Below are 22,604 nucleotides of genomic sequence, written 5' to 3'. Positions count from 1 at the left end.
AATCACTAGGAAGTTGGGAGAAAACACAGGGTTTTGCTAAAGCGTGATTTTAGCTTCGCTGGGTTGCGAGGGCGTTACCCTTGCTTCGCTGGGTTGCAACTAGGTTGCAGGTAGGTTTGCTCCGGAGAGGCTTTGATAATCTGTGTGATTAGTTGATTGAAGAGTTGTTCTTGATTCGTCCTTGAAACCTGGTATTTATACCCTAGGGTTTCGACTTGTTCCTTGCCATAGAAGGACTATTGATTGAAGTTTCCTATTCAATCTCCGCTACTTGATTCCAATAAGGGCTCGTTTTCCTTATGGATTCCGGAATGGGTGAAGCTGTAACCCAAACCCAAGTAGGCTTATTTTTGGGCCGCAGGTATCGGCCGGCTATGCTAAATCCCCTAAGGGATCTTGCCAAAATTACTTTTGGGCTCAAACAGGCTTTTCTCTAGGTTTTTCCAAGGTAAAGTCCTTTCTTTGGTTACTTTCTCTTCTTCTTTTGGGAGGATTGAAAACTAAGTTGACATCCCAGTTTTAACTTTGAGTACAATTATTTTGGCTTCTGAGTTTCTATCCTTCAGTACTTTTCGACATAATCTTGAGGGGAGCCAATCTAATGAGGACTACTAAAATGAAGACTAGTTTAGGACTTTTGTGTTAGACCCATTTTTCAATCACATTTTCGCAAATCAACCGTTAGATGTTTAGATATTTATGTTGAGATCATTGATGCAATTTTTCAACCAAGTTGAAAATCATTAAGACATTCATAATCGTGATTTATCAGTTATGAACATGAACGGTTCATGTTTGACAGATTTGGTTCATTCATTGATTTGATCTAGTTTGGTACCTTAACGATTAGCAATTTGAAAGAAAATTTCCAAAAGTAATCTACTCATGCATACATAAACATTTAACGGTCAAGATGCAGAAATGTAATCGAAAAGTGAGTCTCCCAAACCATCGATTAGAAAGTCCTCAACTAGTCATCATTTTAGTGGTCCTCATTAGAAGAGCTCCCTAATCTTGAGGTGTTTGAGAAATTAGTTCTTATAATTATTTTTCTATCATGTTTTGCTCTCAAAATTTTAGAATTGATCTACAACAAACTTTGTTCTCCTTTCCCTTTGTTTTCTCAAATTTCTTCACAAGTAGCTTTATTGGTTTAGGTACAAAACGTTTTGAACAACCTTGGTATTTTAACATCCTCCTTTTACCAAAAGTCACTCTCTCTATTTGTTCTGTTATTCATATTTTTCATCAACGTCTATTTTCGTTGGTATTGCATACTAAGTGTTTGATTTATTGTCGATCAAGTTGATTTTTTTATCTAGTGGAGATTACAATTTTTGTTATTATGTCTATGTTCTTTTCTTTCTTCCTGAAACATAACTTGAATTATGGAATCTAATTCAAGGTGTGTTTATGTTCTGTTAGGTGTTGAGGGAGCTACTTGAGCTCGTTTGTTTTTCTGTAAAGTGTTTAGACAATCTTCCTTGTACAGAGGTGAGTGGATATTTGGTTATTTTGTTTACATTGATTTCTTGTTATCATATTAGATGTGCTTGGTTTAATAACCATGATATGGTGACTGGTGATTGTGAGAGTGGAGTTCAAAGTTGTGAACTGCAGTGAACTATTGATTTATGTTGTGGAAGCATAAAACTATATATGTTTTAGAATCCTCTAGCCAACAAGAGAGTGGTGTTGGCAATGTGCACATTACATATGACATGGCCATATTATCAGGCACAATCATTGGGCTGTGGTAGCCATTTTAGTTAACAGGAATTGCAGTGACATTCCTACTATTAATATCTAGCTAACAGGTTGCAGTGGCATCCCATTACTAATCGTTGTTATATTTGTGATGGTTCTTTTAACTACTCATTGAGCTGCAATTTGCTCATGTGTGTCCTAAATCTTCTTTTGCAGATCCTTAGGATGCAGGATAGGGAATGAGTGCAGAGCGCATAGAGACTTGTTTTCCCACTCTTTTTTCTTTTTTGTTTTTGTGTAGTCATCTTGTATACCTTTTGGGTCTAACTTCTTCTTGTAAGATCTTGTAATTATGTTCTTTTGAAAACTAACTTTTGTATATTTGTAAATGTAGAAAGGTACTGGAACTTTGAAATGGAGCAGTGTTTTAGTTTCAAAATAAGTGCTTTCACTTCCTTTTCGTTTCTTTCCTTCTGTGTCTGTTTCTTCTTCTTCTTCTTGCCAAAGTTCTTGATACCATATATTGGGATCGGGGCGTGATATGAAACCTCTTATGGTGTTAGTGTTATAGAAAACTTTTCATCTCAACTGCCTCTTATATGTATGTGTCTTGATCTTGGTTCAATCGGTTCTACTTAATCTTACTTATGTTATTGTTGTTTTTTGGTTTTACCTTTTTTCAATAGGCCGGTCTTGGCTTCATGTCCTTCCTTAGGTGCTATATTTTTTATTTAATCAATTTCTTTAATTGCCCAAAATAAATAAATAAAGGAACTACTCCTTATGAAGTTTTAATATTATGGCTTCCACTAATGTATTTCTTGAACAATAGAATTTCCTAAATAGGTTAGGGCCAACGTGAACTATAAAGCCCAATCTCAAATTCTCATTCCATTCCAAACTTGGGCCAGAAAATTTAACAGGGCCAACAGCCCTGAATAAAGAGCCCAAAAGTAAACATTTTCCTTAGACAAAACTGCACTAAGCAACACAAAGCAAAATGCACCAGGACCATTCCGGCGAACCACGCGCCACCTCTCTACGGGGGACGAAGCTAGGCCTATTGTAAGTTGAGCAATGACTCAACTTACAATAGGCCATTGCTCAACTTACAATAGGCATCATTTTCTCTTCAGATCTCACACAGATTAACCAGTCGAAAGTTCAAACAAAACAAATAGTTACATCTCATTCAACAAATCACATGTTTAATAGATGAAAGGAGAATGACAATGGTACCGTAGATGAATCTAGAAGGAAAAGTTTAACCAGTGCTATCATTTGGTGTTGGGGACATGCTAACCCAATTTAATGTCACAGAATCTGGTGAAGGTGGCAGAGGACCACTCTTTAGCAGCACAACATCATCGACTGAAATATCTATTTCCTCTGTCTTTAATTTCTTTGTTAAAATCATCACTCTGTATCCTCTTTAGTTCATTTTCCACATCAACCATAGAAGGCCTCATGTCCGTCTCATTTTGCAGGCACCGAAACGCTAATTCCGCCACTGCATTGATCATTTTTCTTACTTTAAGGTCTGACTCATACCCCAGGGATGGATCAACTAGCTCATGCAATGCATTTTTCTGAATCTTGTTGATAGCCATGTTCGACAAATTGATCTCCTGTCGATGCCTTGTGACATCAACAGCAGGCAAGGATGATATGAGTTCAACCAGGACCACACCGAAGCTATAGACATCACTCTTTGTAGTAAGCTGGTAGCATTGGATATAATCAGGATCGACATAACCTGGAGTTCCTTGTGGAGCAGTTGATACATGGGTGACATCCATGGGAAAGAGACGAGATAGTCCAAAATCTGCTACTTTGACACAGAAATTGTTGTCGAGGAGAATGTTAGTGGTTTTCACATCGCGGTGGATGATCTCAGACGCATGAAGATAGGACAATGCACTTGCAGTTTCTACGGCAATGTTGATTCGAGTATGCCATGGCAGCACACCGGGTTTTGCTTTTCCACCGTGAAGATGATTAGCAATAGTTCCATTGGGAACATATTCGTAGACAAGGAGGAGTTCACTGCTGTGATGAGAGGTGCATCCATAGAGTAAGACAAGGTTTTGGTGGCGTAGGCGAGCTAAAATCTCAATTTCATTCAGGAACTGCTCAATTCTCTTGCAATTGGTTTCATATAGTCGCTTGACAGCAACTGCTCGCCCATCACGGACTCTTCCTGTTTAAGAAAACCATAATGAACGAGGTTCATATATTATAATGGTTAAAACACAACTTTGTGATCTTGAAGATAAAAGATGTTAAATATTAGTTTACCATAGTAAACAGTGCCAAAGCCTCCATCACCAAGTTTTTTAGATGAATCGAAATAGTTTGTTGCTTGTTCAAGTTCCTTGTAAGTGAAGACATGAACTCCAGGGTATGCAGTTCCCTTCTTAGTATCACTTCTAGAATAACTTTTAGAATAGATGCTTTGAGATGCATAGGATGATGGACCATATCGATTTCTGTTGCGGCGTCGCCATATAAAGAAAATGAAGCACATTACAGCTATAGTTCCAATAACCGAGCAAGGACCTGAAGAGAAAATGGTGAGCTCACTCTAAGAAGTAGCAAACTTGCAATTAAGAATCATATGAGCTTGGAGAACATTAAACAGCTGAAGAATAAAGGGATTGCGGATATTACCTACGACAACCTTCAATCTCCAGTTGAACTTAGGGCCTGCAAAGCAATCAAAGAAGCAGCATTAATTCTAAGAATATAAGTATACAAACCTTAAATAAAAGTATGAATATAGGCCTTGAAGATATCCACTCTCATCCATGCTACAGAAAAAGTACTACTAGATATCCACTCTCATCCACTCACACATCACAACTCTGATTGCTTCAAAACTTTTTCCACTTCTTCCGTTGCATTGTCTGGCATAACATCAAAGCCCTCCCAAAAAATGGGGACTCGGATTTTGATAGAACATGTGGGTCGGCCCGGAACATCGACCCTTGAGAGTGAATCATCCACGTAGTATGCAATATCCTTGGATGTGCCGTCTATTTTGCAGGTAAAATTGTTGGGTACGGATTGGTCGAGTTGAGGGAGGCAGCCGTAGTACAAGACTACAAGGTGAGGTTACGAACAGTTTGGACATAAGAGAAATGGTTGTAGCCGAGAATGGTGTTGACGAGGTGCTTAGTACAAGGACTATCCCAGAGGTCGGAGCGAGCGATTGTCATGGTGTGAAAAAGCTCTTGGCTGTTGAGGTTGGATACATGGAAATCTAGCTCTTCAATTATTATGTGAGGGAGTTGAGTTTCGTCTTCGCAGTTGGTGAGTTCGAAGCCTAAGCGACCGCTCTCTTTCGGGCGATTGGGTCGCCCCCAGAAAGGGTAGGATATGTTTGTGAGGTTACCACAGTTGAAAGATTGCTTGCACTGTGTGTATTGGGGAGGGTCTTCACAGTGAGTCGAGAGTAAGAAGAAGAAGAAGAAGAGGATGAACAAGATGATGGGTGGTGATCATAGGAAGAGATGATAGTTAGACATAGTCATTTGTGGAAGATTATGGAGAAAAGAGAAGGGTGAGACCATGAGCTAGCAGCTAAGATAGAGATGAGCTTCTGTTTGATATTTAATTTGGGTGAATTCCCTATAATTTAGGTTCAAAATGACAAACTGAAAGCAACTGTGATGCAATATATAGTCGTAATTTGAAATGTCAAATATGCAAGCAGACTAATAATCTGGTTTGACGTCCAAGATAAGTAGGTGGAAAGGAAAGGTATAATTTTGACTTCTACACATGCATTTTGTCTCGGAAATTTCCCATCGGGCTATATCTAATTGAGGCATGCATGCTATATATATTTTGTGTGCAACACACTTTACTAACCTCATTGATAGGCATGGGAGTCCCTTATTCTGTATGTTTATGTATGGAGGACAGGAGGAATAGGGCTGTATATGACTGGTCCGTCAAGGGTCCATTTGCAATTTGTTTTTAAAAAATAAAATAAAAGGTCTAAAAGCTAATCATGTTCAAGTGTTCAACAACCAATTCAAAAAAAAATATGTTCAACAAATTAATGTGCTAGGCAACTGAGGCAGCTAGGCAAGAGGCATGCCATATCATAAGTAAATCAGGATCGTTACAAATCTTGCCTGGACTAACCAACTAATACTATTTTAATAGAGGTTTCTATTATAACAATCAACATCTTGCTATTTATTTATTTTTTTGTTAATAATATTCTTTCGATATGTCTCTATCTTCTTAGTCATCCCATGTATTTTGTAGATGTAAATTAAAATAGTATAGTTTTGTATACGTGAGATTATGATCAAGCATGAAAATGACCTAGACATTATAAATAAAGATTAGATCCCTTAACATTATGTAGTTAAAACATCTATGTTTGTTGAAAGTTGGAAGAAACAAGTAGAGATGGAATGTTATTTACACAAGAACCTTAAACTTGAAAATAGTGAGCTATTCCTAAATAGATAAGGAATAGTAAGTCATATAACGTTTAAAATTCAAAACCCCCTTTTTCCATGTCGTAGTATTGTGTGATTAAGGTTACTAGGCTGGATAAGCATGAAGTGGGACTATGCGGACATCCAAGTGTAGAGATTAAACAGAAGTTGATGAAATTTTAAGTCTTTTTTATTTTTATCATAAAGAGATTTATGTTATATTGATGCACTGAAAGTCGTTAGATTAACAATTAATAAAGAACTAAATTAACCAAAGGCAAAATAGTCAAATTACCCCATGACTTTTTCCATGATTGCCGATTTACCCCCTGACATTTCAATTTTAATTATTTACATCCTGACTTTTTTAATTGTGGCCGATTTACACCCTATCGTTAACTTTTAGACTTTATATCCAATTCATCTTTTAACTTGACCTCAAGTGTTGGGCATTTTTGTCTTTTAATTTGTCACAATTTAAAAAAAAAAAAAAAAGAATCTCTCTCTCTCTTAACATATGTCTTAATTTTTTTTATATTTTTTTTTATGCTTGTTGAATACGTACTATTGTTTATAAAATAAATCTTATTTATATCACGATGACGTTGTTGCACAAATTCAAATGATAATTGACCTAAAGATGGTAGGCAAAAAGTCACCAATTCATATGACAATTTGAAACATATGTTAAAGGAGAGAGGGAGATTCTTTCTTTTCTTAAGTTTTTTTTTCCTTTTATTTATTTTTTTATTGGCAACATTTAGAAAGACAAAAATGGCCAACACGTGAGGTCAAGTTAAAGGAAGAATTAGCTATAAGGTCCAAAAGTTAACAATAGGGTGTAAATCGGCTATAATTAGAAAAGTCAGGGTATAAATAATCAAAATTGAAATGTCAAGGGATAAATCGACAGTCATAAGAAAAGTCCGGGAGTAATTTAGCTATTTTGCCTTAACCAAAATCTAAATCGTAAGTCCTAGTATGCGATTTAACTTTGTAGTATATATTTCACGCTCCAAACTAAACATAAAAAGAGTCTACAAATGCATTTAGCTCATTAGTTTGGAAATGTACTTGGCTTTAAAACCCGCGTAAACACTAATGTAACTAATACGTAGGGCCTATACAGACATTGGACCGAAAGCCATTGAGCCCAATGAACATACCCAAGCCCATCAATATGACCCAAACAAGAGCAGAAACCAAACAGAAGCCATACCAAAACTGGGCCCAAGCAGATTTTAAAGTTACGAAAAGGATTAAGGAACAAGAAGCATACCTTTCTTCCTGCATAGGCCATTGCCATATTTGCAGAAGCAGAGAAACTCATCAGCTTTAGTGGGGTTGTACCCACACAAACCACCACCACTCTCACACGAAGCGCACTCCTTCGCCGTGGTCCAGTTAAGCACAAACCCCTGGTTCATAAGCCCTCCAAAAGCACCAATCAACTCATCAATAATAATATAAAGCTCCTTAGTCTTCATCACAGTCACCACCACATTCTCCTCACAACTTTCAGACCAATCAAACCCATCTGATTGCTCTCCCTTCATGATAACATAAGACTTTTTGGTACCCCATATTCCCAAGCAGGTTATGGGAGGCTTAAAAGGATCAGGAAAGGAAGTGCAGTTGAAGTAGAAGCTCAGGTTCACATCCAATGGGGAATAATCCAATGGGAGCGTGCCTACACTAATATTGTGTCTTGCCCTAGGGCATTGTTGATCGAAGATGTCTATGTCAACGAGGGTGAGGGTGGAATCAGTGAAGTTTATGTCTTTCACATAGTAGGAGTCATTATTTGGGAGACTTAGTATTGGCTCTCCGGACTCTGAGCAATTGAGACCAAAACCAGGGTAACCACAATATTGATCGGCGGTGGAGTCTTCAATTTTCCAAAAAGGGTAGTGAAAATCAGGGCCATTACCACAATTGTATATGGGGCAATTTTTTGTGGGTACAAAGTCGGCTTTGCTTCCATGGAAGTTGAATAACAAGAGTGAGAGAAGAGCTGAAAGGAGGTAAGAGATAGGTGATGACATGGTATAGAATATTGCGTTGTTATGCTTTGGCTATGGTATATGTTATATATGCTTAGTTTATAGATAGACTTGATTAATGAGATTAGACTGTCGTGGAAATTTGTGTGGGAAGAGAATCTTATGCATTCAAGTTGGTAAACGTTGGTCGTTAGTTTATTAATTGTGATGTTGATGGGTTTTGTGATTATGCATTTTGAGGACTGACGTGGAGCTGGGAATCTAAGTAAAGATTAAAGCTTGGAAATATCCTCAGGTATAAAGTGAGAAATTATGAAATGAGACTGATTGAGCTCAAAGACTAGAGACTAATTAAGACTTGAAGACTTTTGAGTCATGAGTCATTGTAGATTAGGCAACATATTATATCAGCTTCAGTTGCATCAATTATATTAAAGGCGTGTCGCATTCATGTTCAGTTGATTAGTTTACTGAATTTTCTGCCATTAGTGCATTGCTCAAGTCCTATTTTCTCCTTTAATAAGTGTTAAGACTTAAGAGAGTTGAGCTGAGAAATTAGGTACAGAACAGGTCTGAATAATCAATGCGTTTGGTGACCTCTGAGTCAGAGACCGAGTCACGGCCGATAGAATCTGTCAATTTTTTTTTGAAATTGAGAATATGTCAATTTGATAGTTCATGCATGGTTTGGAGGTGTGAAACAGCCTTAACTTCTGTACTTCTTTTGCTGAGGAGTTCTGTACTACTGTACTGTTAGTTTCTTGTGGCTTCAATCTTTAGCTAAAGTACTTTTCAGAAGTAGGGAAACTTCATTAGCTCAGAAATTGACTAAGAAAAGTAAGGCAGGACTTTGGAAGATTTGTATATATCATGTGGAAACAGAGAAATGTTTTGTTTCAATCTTTGAATATTGTCTAAGTGTGTATATTCAAATAACACAATTAGATAGTGTGAAATGAATTCAACTATGTTCAAATAGCTATTGTTTTGGGCTTGTAAGTAAATACAATGACAAAAACCTGAAGAAAGAAACAGCTAGGAGTTAAGATGCCTGGTGTAAATAGACTGGAGCTCCTTTCCCACTTCATCCATTAGTTGAAATTGCCGGCCGAGAACTAAAATATGTAGTACGTTATAATTGACGGGAGGGGCTCCAAGAGAATGGGGAGGTATTCTCATAGTTAGCAGAATTAGCATCAAACTTTATATAATTCAAGTATCCCTTGTGCTCTTGATAACGTCGAAATTTTTTAATACCTAAACAAGGAACAGCTCATAAGGGATTATCAAGATAGTTTTTTATGCCTAATACTCTCTAGCAATCAAGGGATACAGTATGAAAGATATTTTCATTGAAAACTTGTATAACAAGTATGATTAATAAACAATGTATGTTTATACAAATATGACTCACAAAAATTTGCTGGGGTTTCATGTATGCATGAGCTTTATAACATGTATAATTTAATAAGCATGAAATAAAAAATAAAAAATAAAAACTTCATTTAAGACCTCAACTTACTCAATTGGTTAAAACCTCCCATTGGTTTTTGTAAATTGAATGTTGATAGTACTAGAAATAGTTTGTCTGGCAAAATTGGTGCTGGTGGTGTTATCAGATCTCCCTCTGGAGATTGGATCAAAGGGTTTCAAGTAAACCTGGGCATTGGTGAGGTTTTGGATGCAGAAACATGGGGTTTGTATTATGGCCTTAGGCAAGCTCTTGCTTGTCATATTACTAAGATCGAGGTTGAGTCGGATTCTGCAATTTTGGTGAAACTTATTCTTGATAGTGATGTTTCTATCCATCCTCTTGGCTCTCTGATTGATTGCTGCAATGTTTTGATCAAGAAGTTTCAATCTTTCTCCCTAAAGCACATCTATCGTGAATGCAATATGGTGGCAGATTGCCTTGCTAAGAATAGCATTGATCATGCTTATGGAGTCATCGAATTTGATGCTCCTCCTGTTCATGCTGCTAATGTTTTTCTTGAAGATATTGATGGAGCTACTAGAGTTAGAAGATCTGGTGTCGGACCTTCTAGTGGTCATGCTTAGCTAATTTTTAGTTTTGTTCTGTTTTCTGGGCCTCTTTAGGTCCCCTTTGTAACCAAAAAAAAAAAAAAAGTCCACAAACCAATTTTAAGAAACAGTTCATTCTTTATACATAAAACCTTTCTAAACTTGCATTGAAAAACATTAGCTCTCCACAATTGGGATAGAAAGGGTTGAACATTCCTAAAATAACTCTAAAAACGAATGAATGCAAACATACTTCTTGAGAAGTAGTCTAGCATTCCATTATTTTGGGATTCCAATTTCCAGAGTAGAATTTATTACACTTGGGTCTCGTTTGGTTGATAAAAATGAAATAAGCTCCTTTATTGTTTTTATGAGTACAGGAAAATAAAAATTTTCATTAGTTTGGAAAACTAATGTTTGGGGGCGCTAGGAAAGCAATCAGAAAATGTATTTTTGTAACTCTTCCATCAAAGATGTTCATTTAGTCACTGCCTCACTAGTGAACATGAATTTTTATGGCTGGATATCATTTGATTTTTAATATAATACAAAGGTGGATGGTTCTAGTTGGACCTCCAAATTTGATATTTTGACCTCTCCTACTTATTAAACCTCCAATTCACTTTTTTGAATACTTAAAAAGCTAAGTACACCTCCTTAATTGTACCAAAACACCCTTGAACAATTATATTTGTATTTTCAACAATTTGTTAATTTTTTTTATCTCTATCAATTCAACCACGAAGAATTTTGTAAGGGAGCAGCCTACGTGTACTTTCATTGACTTTCATTAACAGAACCAGAAAATGATTCTTAGAGGGACCGAACAAGTAGACAATTATAAAGATTTTCTGTTAGATCATAATTTTTATTTTATTTTTATTTGTTTTGCTATATAGATGGTTCTAGAAAAGACTTTGATTCTCAAATAATAAATTTAGTTTAAGGAAATTCCAAATCAGATTGTTTTGAATTTATTTTTGTATTAAATGATGGACATGTATAGAAATTAATTATGTTTAGGTAAATTATATAATTATAAAGGTATATAAGGAAATTCTAAAGAAAAAAAAGAAGAATTTATTTGAATTTTATATTAATTTGATTGTCTAAAAATACATGAGGCAATTGCTGGTGTAACATACCAGTTTATTATTATTATTATTATTATTTTTCATCAAACTTGAAGAGACGGATTTCCCTTATTAATATGCCACGTGGCATACTTGTAATGGAGAAGTTAACGACATGTATGAAAACTGGGTCGGGTTTAAAAATTAGGGATATTGACTCAATGCCCAAATTTAGGCCAATATATTCCCACTTACTCTATTAAAAGTTTTTTACTCCCATTTACCCAATTTAATATTTAATGACAATTTTGCCAGTTTGCCCTATCAATTAAACTGAAACTCATCGATCTCTCTCCTCCCAGACGCTCTCTCTTTCTCTTCCCCTCTCCCTCTCCCTCTCCCTCCCTCCCATCAGCGCCGTCGTCGAGGCCCAATCCGAGGTCACCGAAATCGCGCCGTCGTCGACACTCAAATCGGTCAGGCATCGAGGCTCTCAATCTGTTGTCGTGCAGCACGGTTTCGACTCAGACAGAGACTCCAACGCAGTCGTCGAGGCACAAATCGGTCCGGCATCGAAGCCCAGACGAAGAATCTGTACCCTAAGTTGTCGGCGTCGCCGCACAGGTTCAACACTTGCTCGGTTAAGCCGGAGCGTAAAACAATACCGGATTGATGTAGAGCGAGCTCTAGTTTGGGGACACAGGAGTGGAATTTCCGTAATATTCTGTATATCTTCTCCACGTCGGCGGCGAACTCGCAGTGGGTCGGGTTGTCTGGGGTCGGTTCCGGGTCAGTTTCGAGGCGCCGAGAACTGATCTTCGTTCGCTGAATACATGGTTGGTTTGTTTGGTCGCTGATTACTTAATTAACAATGACTAGTGACCTGCAAGCACTGATTGGAGCCAGGGCCGGCCCTGGGACTAGGCGAAGCAGGCCCAGGCCTAGGGCCTCACATTTCAGGGGGCCTCAAAAAAAAATATTTATGTTGGCCTGCAATTAAAAAAAAAAAGGATAAAGAAACAGAAGACGCTTGAGAGTTAGAGGCCACCCTTCAAGCCAATCAATTATCCTTCAACCCCACGTGTTGGTCACCTGTAATGCTAAGCTTTGAAGAGGGTGATGACACATGGCTCTTATGAGATCGTCTATAACAAACTCACAAATTTTTCTCTCTTATTTTCAAGTTTTATTTTGTCTTTTCCCAACCTTGTTTCTTCTGTCTGTGCTTGATCTACTCACTCCACTCTTTCTTTATTTTTCTTTCTTTCTGTTCTTCTTTTCTTAATTACCATACCCAAAATCTCATGCTTCTATCACCCGCCCCCGTGCGCTCTTCTTAAGTAGAGGACCTGAGTCTGTGTATGAATCTGAGTATTACATACCATATCAACGACATCAATTACCACAACATCAAAATGGAATCACAAAATGAGCACAATCACCATTGCTTCTTCCCCAAAACTCTATGAAAATTTCAGAAAATCAAGAGCTCCCATCAAACCCGTCGAAACCCACTTAAGAGTATTGTTGAGGGTGCTGAGTGAATTGTGTTTCTTTTGGGTTTGATAGCATGGTATCAGAGTCTCCATGGCTCACAGCCTCACACTGATACATGATCATCTACCCGTCGGCGCTGCTTCTTCGAATAGTTTTGGGCGATATCCAGTTCAAGGGAGCTCCTTGATTTGTATGATTAATTTTAGTTGACTATATCATCTTTATCTGGGCTTGTTCTTCATCCCTCGACTTTTGGGATCTGCATTTTGGATTGAGCTTTTTCTGGGTCAATCAAGATGTTTTCAATGAAGAGGAATCGGAAAGTGACCACTACGAAGGAAAGAGAAAGACAAAAGAAAGATGGGCAATGAAAGGGAAAAACAAAGCATGAGTTAGTTTTAGACCTTTAGATTCCAACACCCTGAAATTTCTGCAAAACCAAAATGAAGAGCTGCACTTGTCCATGGAAACACTCACCCAAAACCAAAATCAAATTTCAGCTCAGCTTGCTGCTCTCCAAAACACCGTATTAGCAGCACTCCTCCAAAACCGCCAACCGCCGTCGTCCACCACCCACATCACCACATCTTTAGGGATTCAATTGTTGAATTTGGGGCCTCAAATTTTTTTTCGCCTTGAGCCTCCAAACTCACAGGGCCGGCCCTGATTGGAGTTTCTGCAAATAAGGCGTACTTTGACCAGGCTTATGGTCTCAGGACAGTTGGCATTCTTGCGCAGAAAATATGTTTTCATAACCCGTGAAGCAAAAGAAGTTTATTTGGTGTATATTTTGTCAAAAATGAAAGATATGGGTTTTTGTTTAGCCATCGTGTTTGTTCTCTACCCTATGGTATTCTTGCTTTTAAATAGTTTCAGTGCTGTTTCATTTTTTTTTTTTTTTGGATAACCTGATTCATTTGTTGGATGCCTTGATGTTTGGATAATTAAGTTACCATCAATATATGGATTTCGTTAAGTGTGTGCAGGAATTGTCACTTATTGAATAAGATTATTGGGAAACCGTAATATGTTTATTGCGGGCAATAATAAGATTATTGGAGGACAATAATATGTTTATTGGGGGGTAATAATATGATTATTGAGAGGCAATATTATGATTATTGGGGGGCAATAATATGCATATAAATTGATCAATTGTGCATGTAGTGTATTCATTTTGGTTTTGGGAGTTTATACAATTCACTGGACGTCAATAATATGATTATTGGGAGGCAATAATATGAGTATTGGGGGGCAATAATATGATTACTGGGGGGGGGGGCAATAATATGGTTACTGAGTATTATTAGGGGCCAATAAATTCAAACGCCGGAATCCGGCGCGACCGGATTCCGGTCACCGGAGTCAAGCAAGGTCTCCAATGACTTCTTTCTCTAAGAGCAAGTGCACCGGTTTCACCTTGACTGGTCATAGTCAAGAAAAAGCTGATGTGGTACCGGTCATGGGAGAAACACACTTGCAGCGGTTGTTTCTTGCCCGGGCAAACATTACCCCTTCATGACTACAGCCAAAGAAATAGTCAATTCCATGGCTATTTTCTTGCCCGACCAAGCCCAGATGCCAGCTAGGCCCAGGCCTGATCGTGGCTGACGTGATGAGGAGCTCAGCAAACGACGACGCGCCAAGGGAGGGAAGTGGACGACAGCTTGACGACGCGTGGCGCTGAGCTGCTGGGAGGGACGCCATTTTTGTCGCGTAGCGCCAATGAGAGGGATGTGGCAGTCATCTATTGGGCTTTTGGAATTTTAAAACCAACGGTCAATTAATCTTGGCCGTTGGTTGCAATTGATGTGAAGATCTGATGGTATATAATTAATATGTATGATTATATAGGTAAAAGTTTAAAAAATGAACAGTAATAATGACACAGTGAAAACGACGATGAACAGTGAAAAAGTGAACAATGTTGACCGGGCAAGGAAAAAAACGGGTGCAAACCTATGTCCAGGGTAGTGAATAGTAACTTGACTGGTCGAATTTTTGACTTCTCGACTTTGCATTTTCTTGACTACGGGTGCACTTGCTCTAAGTGACAAAGAAGGAGAGGGCAAAATTGTCCAAAAAATAAATAAAAATGAATTAAAAAATACTTAATTGAGTATTAGGGAAATAATCTCTTAGAGTGTTTGGGTAAGTGGACAATTTTTTAGCTGAAATTAGGTAAATGATCATTTCCCCTAAAAATTAATGTACTTATGTGATAGTTTCGAAACATTGATTACCTTAATTATCAGTGGCCTTACAAAATTTTCAAATAAAAAATATGAAGTAAAAAAAAAAAAAAAAAACAAAATATATAAATTATCCACCCGGACCACCCCTCTTATCCACTCAGACTGAACATCGGAAACAATGGCGGCATTTGAAGCTGCGCTGTCTCTCCCCTCACTCTACTCTCCATGTTCCTCTAAACCCCTCTCCTTTCCTAAACCCTTAAACCTTCGTATTCCCAATTTCGTCCCTCCCATTTCTCACAACTTCCTCTTCTCTCCTCCCCCACTTATCCCCACAAGAAACCTCTCTTTCGAGCTTCTGTGCTCCGCGGTGCAGGAGATTACAGCCGGGGAAGAACAGTTGGGACAAGACTCAGTGGAAGAGGAAACCCAAAACCAGCAAAACCTCAAGAGAAAGCTGTACGTTGTGAACTTGCCTTGGTCCCTCACTGTGGTCGATATCAAGAACCTGTTTGGAGAATGTGGGGACGTTAAAGACGTTGAGGTTAGTGTTCTCTTTTGGGTTTGTCATTTTCTTTTTTGGGTGTTCATCTGAGTTTGGATATTGAGTTTGTGTGTTGGATTGTTTAGATTATAAAGCAACAAGATGGGAGGAACAGAGGCTTTGCATTTGTCACAATGGCTTCTGGGGAAGAAGCTCAGGCTGTCATTGATAAATTTGACTCTCAGGTAAGGCTAGTTTGGTATTGGGACTTCTCTATTCAAATGGGGTTTTAGAAGTTTGTTCACTTTGCGGTTTTCGAACGTTTTATGTGTTGTCTTCAGTAGCAGTATGAAAGATACATAGGATGTGAGTATATGAGATTGGTGATATAAATAAATAAAAAAAAAAAAAAGGAGATATCATGTTCTTTATTAAGGTGCAAAAAGTAGAATGGTAATTATCTATTCATGAGGTTGAAATGGTTTGCAATAACTGCAAGTTTATATTCCATGGTCAAATCAAAGAAGTTTATTGTTTGTTATGAACGTCAGTTTTCTAATGAATAAGCTTGTATTGAAGTATCTTCAGAAGATATTTGCAGATATCTGGTCGTGTAGAGAGGGAAATGATCATTAAGATTGAAATAAGTTAATTCCTATTCTACTGTCTTAGGGAGGCTGATTATGTTGGGAATTTCCACCAACTTTTATTTTTTCTTGCTTTCTTGCAGATTTGAAATAGGTTCTTACCACAATATTATCGCTTTTGTTGTGTGTTGGCTATAGCTATTTGCATTCATTGGTTTGTTTCCTATTATAGCTTTTGTTGTGTCTAGGATACACATTTTCACTTCAAAGTTATTTGATTCAGGAGCTATCAGGTAGAACTATCAAGATAGAGTTTGCAAAGCAATTTAAGAAACCATCTCCACGTCCTTCGACCCCCCAAGTTCAAGAGACTCGCTATAAACTTTATGTTTCCAATTTGGCATGGAAAGCAAGATCAAGCCATCTCAGAGACTTTGTCTCTTTAAATTTTAAAACTCCAGTTTCAGCCCGTGTCGTCTTTGATGGGCCTTCAGGGAAGTCTGGTGGATATGGATTTGTTTCTTTTGCTACAAAGGAGGAGGCAGAGGAGGCAATTTCTGCTTTGAATGGGCAGGTAAGAAAACTCAACTTCATGAGTCTTTCTCTTTATTTTGTTCTATTACTCTGCTCAAGATTGGAAAATGCTTGATTACTTATTGAAATCATCAGGTCAAATGGATTTTTGTTCTCTTGATATCTAAAGTGATATAAACTAGTTTTCTATGATCAGCTGTATCCTAGACATTTTTACTGTACACATACCGCCTCTGGATTATGCAGTTATCCTAGGAGAGATTTTTATCACTTTTTAAGCAATTTTACACTGTTCAAGGAGTGGGGATTTTGATATTTTCTCGATACAGTTGAAGGGGATTTCATCATTGGCATCAGGTTCCCAACTTTTTCATTCTATATATGCATCCAGCAGTGTTCCATGCATGAATGAAACTGCAAAGTCCTAGGTGGATATTGAATTAGGTTGCAGCATTTGTCCACACCTAAATGGTGTATTGAAGAAAAAGGATTTAGATTTCACCATAAGTCTGCATTTGTTGGAAGAACCAGAAAAAGACAGGATGAGTTTATTTTAGAGGAAGAGTGAGAGAGTGAGAGAGAAAGAGTATGAACACATACTCACACCTTACCCCAAAACTATCGAAGCACTACATCATTGCCGTACATGATGAATATGAACTCCAAAGTTGTATTGATACTACATATGATACTGCATTTCGTTACTAGCATATCCTTTTGTTACTAGCATATCATTTTGAATCGAGAATAAATGCGTTAACAGTGTGAGGGTTTCAGTGAATGGACTGATTTTGACATAAGTACAAGATGTAGATCATATGTATTTGAAACAAGTAACAATCTAAGTTTATAATAACCCAGTGCAATGAATAAAATACTTTTATATATCAAGTATGTTGGAGAAAGACATCTCTTTCTTCATATACTTTCGTTGAAAGTTCAAGGCTTATGATTTGTTAACATTCTAGTTAACAATGGAATTCTTAACTCTAAATTTCATTTTCCAAGTCACACATAACACTTCTGTTTTGGCAGGAATTGATGGGGCGGCCAGTGAATCTGAAATTTAGTGAGAAAAATGTAGGTGAATCTACAAGCCAAGAGGAAAACGTTGACTCCAACCAAAATGAAAAGGAGGAGGAAGAGAAATTGGAGAGTCAGCCTGAAGAATCATAAGTCCATGTACACATTCTTTGACCATCTTGATCCATTTCTTTACAAGTATCAGTGGAATCTTTGGGCGAAGCAGAAATTTTGACCTCAGCCACCCATGTAGAGACGGAATGTGTTCTGTTGTTTGTACATCTTGCATTTAGCATCTTGTTTAGCTTTTTTTGCTATTCTACTACAATAGTTGTTTCCTGTCTTGCTAAAAATCTTGACATAGATGCTACTGGGTTGTGTAAGATATACAGATTTATGGTTTTTCTTAGTCATGGGAACTTCTTTTATAGCATTACAGGTAAGTATTATGCTTTTGATCAAAATATGTTCTGCAGTCTTTATCCTCTGCTTCCCTCTTCCCTCTTCCCCTGAATTTTATAGTAGGAACTACGAAAATGAAAGCAGTTCTGTATTAAGCATATTAGTTCTCCTGCTAATATTTTTCACGCTTCCTGCTGGTAATCATAAAGTACTTGGCTAAGGAAACTTCCAACCATGTATTTATGATTGCTTATTGTATACATAAGAAACTTGATCATCTGCTTAAAGGTAGTTGTTCACACCTCTTTTGCAATTGATCCTGGATGTTAATTTGTTTTGCAGTGTCTACTAGAAGATGGAGAAATTTTATATATCTGAGTAAAAATGTCCATGTTACAAAAAGGTGAGTACAGTAAACCAATTGATTTGGGTAACTTCCTCTAAGGCAAAAACTTTTAAAGCCTGGAAAGCTCAATTACTGATAGATTAATGTTAAAGAACATTCTGCCAGTCTTATCCTCATTTTGTTTCTTCATCTTCTCTCCCCATTGGCTTGTATTTACTTGTTATTGCATAATAACTCATTTCTTCAAATATTGTATCCTGAATAAGTTAATTATGTTAATTTATTCACTTAGAAGATGATAATGGAGGAACTTGTAGGCTTGTAGTACACTAGTATAGCAGGTTTTGCTGAACCACAGTGACTTGCATGTATCAGCAAGTCACTGTCAGTAACTGTAAGGTTGCAACTGCTATATTCCTGTTCTGTCTCTTGGTGTGAGTAACTTAGGTGTTTCTTCTTTTGTTCATGAAATTATCAAGTGGTGTTAGGATCAAAGAACCAATGTTTCCTGTTTCATACTTGGGAAAAGGTGAAAGGAACTGATGGCTTGTAAACTGTGACGTGATTCTCTCTTAAAAAAGCCAGGGATTCAGGGGTCTAAACTGAAAGAAGGGAAAAACACCATGTTTTTTGTTTTTGTTTTTATATATACAATGCTTGTGCCATTTGCATTTTCTTGGAGGTGAGATATCAGATGACTGCGGTTTTTTTGTTTTCTGTCTATCTCTCTTTCTTTCCTAATGAATTATGACTCCCCAGTTATAGCAAGCTATATACACATGCACTTGCAACACATGTATCTGCTACATAAACAGATGCACAATGACATGAAGTTTGTGTTCTCTTCTCCATATATGCTAGTTTTCCACTCCATCTTCACTTGGACAATTTTCAGTTTTTTTTTTTTTTTTTAAAAACAAAAGGTGGTCCAAAGTTTAAGGAATCGCTTGATACGGAGAACTCTTAGTTCTTAAGACTTGTCTCCAGAAGACAGCTTCTTAGATATCTGAAGCTACCTTTTAAGTTTGGACTACACCTTTACTTGACCAATAGTCTAAATGTATTGTAATATTGTATGTGTATCTTCATTGCTAGGAAATGGTGGGAAAATTGCATGAGGAAATTACAGAGATCAAATGACAAAAGTTGAATATTGTAATGTAAAGTAAAACCAAGTATCAAGTTAGAATCATTTTGCAGGCTAAGAAGGATCTGGAAGTGGCTTGTGACTTTGAGCTGGAAAAATCAAAAGGAATGAAACGATGGTCCAAAGTTTAAAGGGAGTTGTATAGTAGACAGAGATTTTCTTAGCTCTTACTTCATTGTAGTTGTGAGAGGAGAGAGCTTCTTGATTGTCTGAAGTACTTTCTTTAGTGATTTTGGTTTTTGACTCCATCTTCACTTTAAGACTAATGATCTTTAAGAGGAAAACAAAAGGTGGTCCAGAGTTGGGAAGAAGTGTGTTTGATATAACTCTTGGTTCTTAGTTTTCTGAAGCTACCTTTTACTTCAATGGCATATCCTTTAGTCTTTAACTTCACCTTTACTTGACCAATAGTCTAAAGGTATTGGTTGCAGAAACATTCTGGCGGGTTTTCCAGGAATTGGAAAATCATTCTTTGTTCTCATAATGGGATTGGGATTCCTTATCAAGAGAATGAGATATTGTTAAATTACAATCTTTTTTCAAGATGTAATGCTTCAGCTTTTATGTTGTTGGGAAGAGATTACTGGTCCTACACTCTTGGAGAATATATGCTCATCTCAAAAGGAATCCAAATCCTGGTTTTTGAGACCCACATTCTCACTTTTGTGCATTTGGGTGACAAAATAGTGCATTGCATTTTCCTATTAATAATGCCATATGGTTTGTTCCCAAGTCCTAACATATATTCTCTCCTTTTCTTTTCTTTATATATAAGTAAAATAAAAAAGGGGTATGCCATGTTTCCTGAGGTTTGCTTTGTGGTATAAAGCACATACATTGACCCCAAGATGACTATTACACATGTTCTGGCCTAACATGGAGGCCGTGATCGCTTTATATCATGTGATTTGCTACATAACTATAGCGAGTAGGGTTGCCCTTTTAACCTTGCCCTTATTACAAGCTTCCGCGCAAGACTTGGGAAATATTAGCTTGTTGATGCAGACTGATTTAGAAGAATAATTCTTCAGATCCCTTGTAAAAATGGACCTGTGAGTTTGGTACACCTATCTTGACAGCTCCTCCTAGATTTGTTCAAGGTATCTTTCACCAATTTAATGTAAACGGGTCCAGCACCATGCAATTTGCTCACTTGCAACTGCAAGTGTCTTGTACAATATTAAAAGCATCCATAACTTTAATGAATTCCCAATCAACATCACCAAGTTAGTCAACAAAACATTATCTCCAGAAAAAGATAGACTAAAAGAAGGAAAAAAAAAAAGAACATGAACAAGTAAAGAAAGACGCACATCTTGAAACCTTTGTTTTGCTTTCCATCTAAGCTTCTTTGGCCTCTCAACCCATCTTGTCTTTTTGAAAGAATTTATATTGCGGCAATTGCTCTGCTTCTACTTGCTGTACATGCTTTTACAACCCCAGAGAATCTACAATACTACTCTATTCAGGTAAACTATTGTTTGTTTTCTAATATCAAACTCATCATTACCTTATTTCTGGGGGCCTCTGAGTTTGCTTATTAGATTCCTCTAGTGTCTGCAATTGCATTTTGCTATTTGGAAAGTGGATTAGAGGGAAGAAATACAGGATGATATTGCGAATGTGAGCAAGGTAAGAAAAGCTGTGTATATGATTTCAGATTAGTGATGGGATCTATAGGCAGTAGTAGTAGTTCAAAAACTTGGATACCATATATGAACAGCAGAGACTGTTCTCAAGGCTTTTGTAGTTTGTACTGTCCACAATGGTGCTACATCGTAATACCACCCCCTCCTTCCTTTGAGTTTCCTCAGGACAATTCATCTTCATCTCCAAATTTCTCTCCTCTTGTTATTGCAATCATTGGCATTTTGGTGAGTGCCTTTCTTCTTGTGAGCTACTACACCATAATGTCCAAGTACTGCGGTAACGAGGACCGAAGAAGAACAAGACGCGGAGAAGACTATGGCCAGAATGAGGAGCTGGATGGTACCCAAAATCCTTCTATCCATGAACCGTGGTATGTTGTGACTGTCGGCTTGGATGAAGGTGTGATAAAGTCATTGGGAGTTTATAAGTACAAGAATGGAGATGACTTAGTTGAAGGGACGGATTGCGCTGTCTGTCTGAGTGAGTTTGAAGAAGATGAGAGCCTGAGGCTGTTGCCCAAGTGCAACCATGCTTTTCATCTTCCATGTATTGATACATGGCTCAAGTCTCACTCGAATTGCCCTCTATGTCGTGCTAGCGTGGTTTCGACGAATGCTCCAACACATCAATTGCCTCCTGTTGTGATTGAAACTCCTCCAAGTAGTAGCAATGAAGATGAAAATGTAATCATGGGGGCACAAGTTGCAGAGACGGGTCATCCTCGAAATGTGGAGATATTGCATGGAGATGTCATTCCAAAGACACCAGTACGCGCTTTTAGTGATTTGGGTAATTCAGAAGAGAGGGATACCATAATAGAGATTGAAAGTGATGATGCATTTGATCATCAAACAGTCAGAAGATCAGTCTCCATGGACTATTTATGTCAGAATAATCGCATTTTAGTTGCCGATATTCTCCACATGAATGATGAAGAAGATGAAGAACATGTGCAAGGGTGCTCACAGTTAGAGTCAGATGAGATTGCTGGTCCTTCAAAACAATCAGTAGCTGGAGGAGTTGGAACTCATAGCCGCAGAAAAGAGACTCTGAGACATGTTGCAATGAAGAGATCATTTTCGGGTGGGAGATTGTTTCTAACTAGGCCTGCAAGAGCAAGGCATATAGTAATTCCACTCTAGAAGAAAATTGAAGTGGAATCATGAAGAAGAAAAAGAGATCAAAGAATTTGGTCTGAGATAGCTATTACATTGATTTGAGTGATTACGATCCTTCTTGTAAGTTGTATTTCTTTTTTCTTTTGCAAATTGAAAAGTTCTTGCACACAACAAGTCTATACAAGATTGAAACGAGATTAGAACAACATGCACTAACATATATTCTCTTTATGAAACAAGCGAGTAAGCAATTGAAAAAACAATCCTTGTGTACTAGTGTCTCCTATCATCAATAATTGGAATTGCAGATTGAGATACAAACATTCTCCATAGAGTAGAAAAAGAAGAAAGGAAATGGA

At 37.4% G+C, this 22,604-nt stretch overlaps 2 protein-coding genes and 1 pseudogene across 4 annotated transcripts; 2 read left to right on the top strand and 1 right to left on the bottom strand.

The window, feature by feature from the left end:
* Window positions 1–2,866: 2,866 nt before the first annotated feature.
* On the bottom strand, window positions 2,867–8,249 carry LOC133745206 (LEAF RUST 10 DISEASE-RESISTANCE LOCUS RECEPTOR-LIKE PROTEIN KINASE-like 1.2; annotated as a pseudogene).
* A 6,845-nt stretch (window positions 8,250–15,094) lies between these two features.
* Window positions 15,095–19,870, top strand: LOC133743277 (28 kDa ribonucleoprotein, chloroplastic). Of its 3 annotated transcripts, none has more exons than XR_009863038.1 (6): window positions 15,095–15,498; window positions 15,585–15,683; window positions 16,309–16,599; window positions 17,595–17,741; window positions 18,327–18,387; window positions 19,531–19,870. XR_009863038.1 is itself a non-coding variant. In XM_062171147.1 (5 exons), exons 1-4 carry the CDS (start codon window positions 15,133–15,135, stop codon window positions 17,733–17,735), a joined length of 897 nt encoding a protein of 298 aa, XP_062027131.1. In that variant the 5' UTR covers window positions 15,095–15,132; the 3' UTR covers window positions 17,736–17,741; window positions 18,327–19,047. The 3 variants fall into 3 exon arrangements, 1 of the variants encoding a protein (XP_062027131.1); XR_009863039.1 differs by having other exon boundaries at window positions 19,426–19,870; XM_062171147.1 differs by lacking the exon at window positions 19,531–19,870 and having other exon boundaries at window positions 18,327–19,047.
* Window positions 19,871–20,524: 654 nt separating this feature from the next.
* LOC133743276 (RING-H2 finger protein ATL52-like) lies at window positions 20,525–22,453 on the top strand. Its single transcript, XM_062171146.1, has one exon. The coding sequence runs from the start codon at window positions 21,145–21,147 to the stop codon at window positions 22,267–22,269; it is 1,125 nt and encodes a 374-aa protein (XP_062027130.1). The 5' UTR covers window positions 20,525–21,144; the 3' UTR covers window positions 22,270–22,453.
* The last annotated feature ends 151 nt before the right edge of the window (window positions 22,454–22,604 follow it).

Source organism: Rosa rugosa, chromosome 4, assembly GCF_958449725.1.
Source record: "Rosa rugosa chromosome 4, drRosRugo1.1, whole genome shotgun sequence".
Taxonomy (NCBI): domain Eukaryota; kingdom Viridiplantae; phylum Streptophyta; class Magnoliopsida; order Rosales; family Rosaceae; genus Rosa; species Rosa rugosa.
The sequence above is the reverse complement of the archived record's forward strand: the minus strand, read 5'-3'. Positions and strand labels throughout refer to the sequence as shown.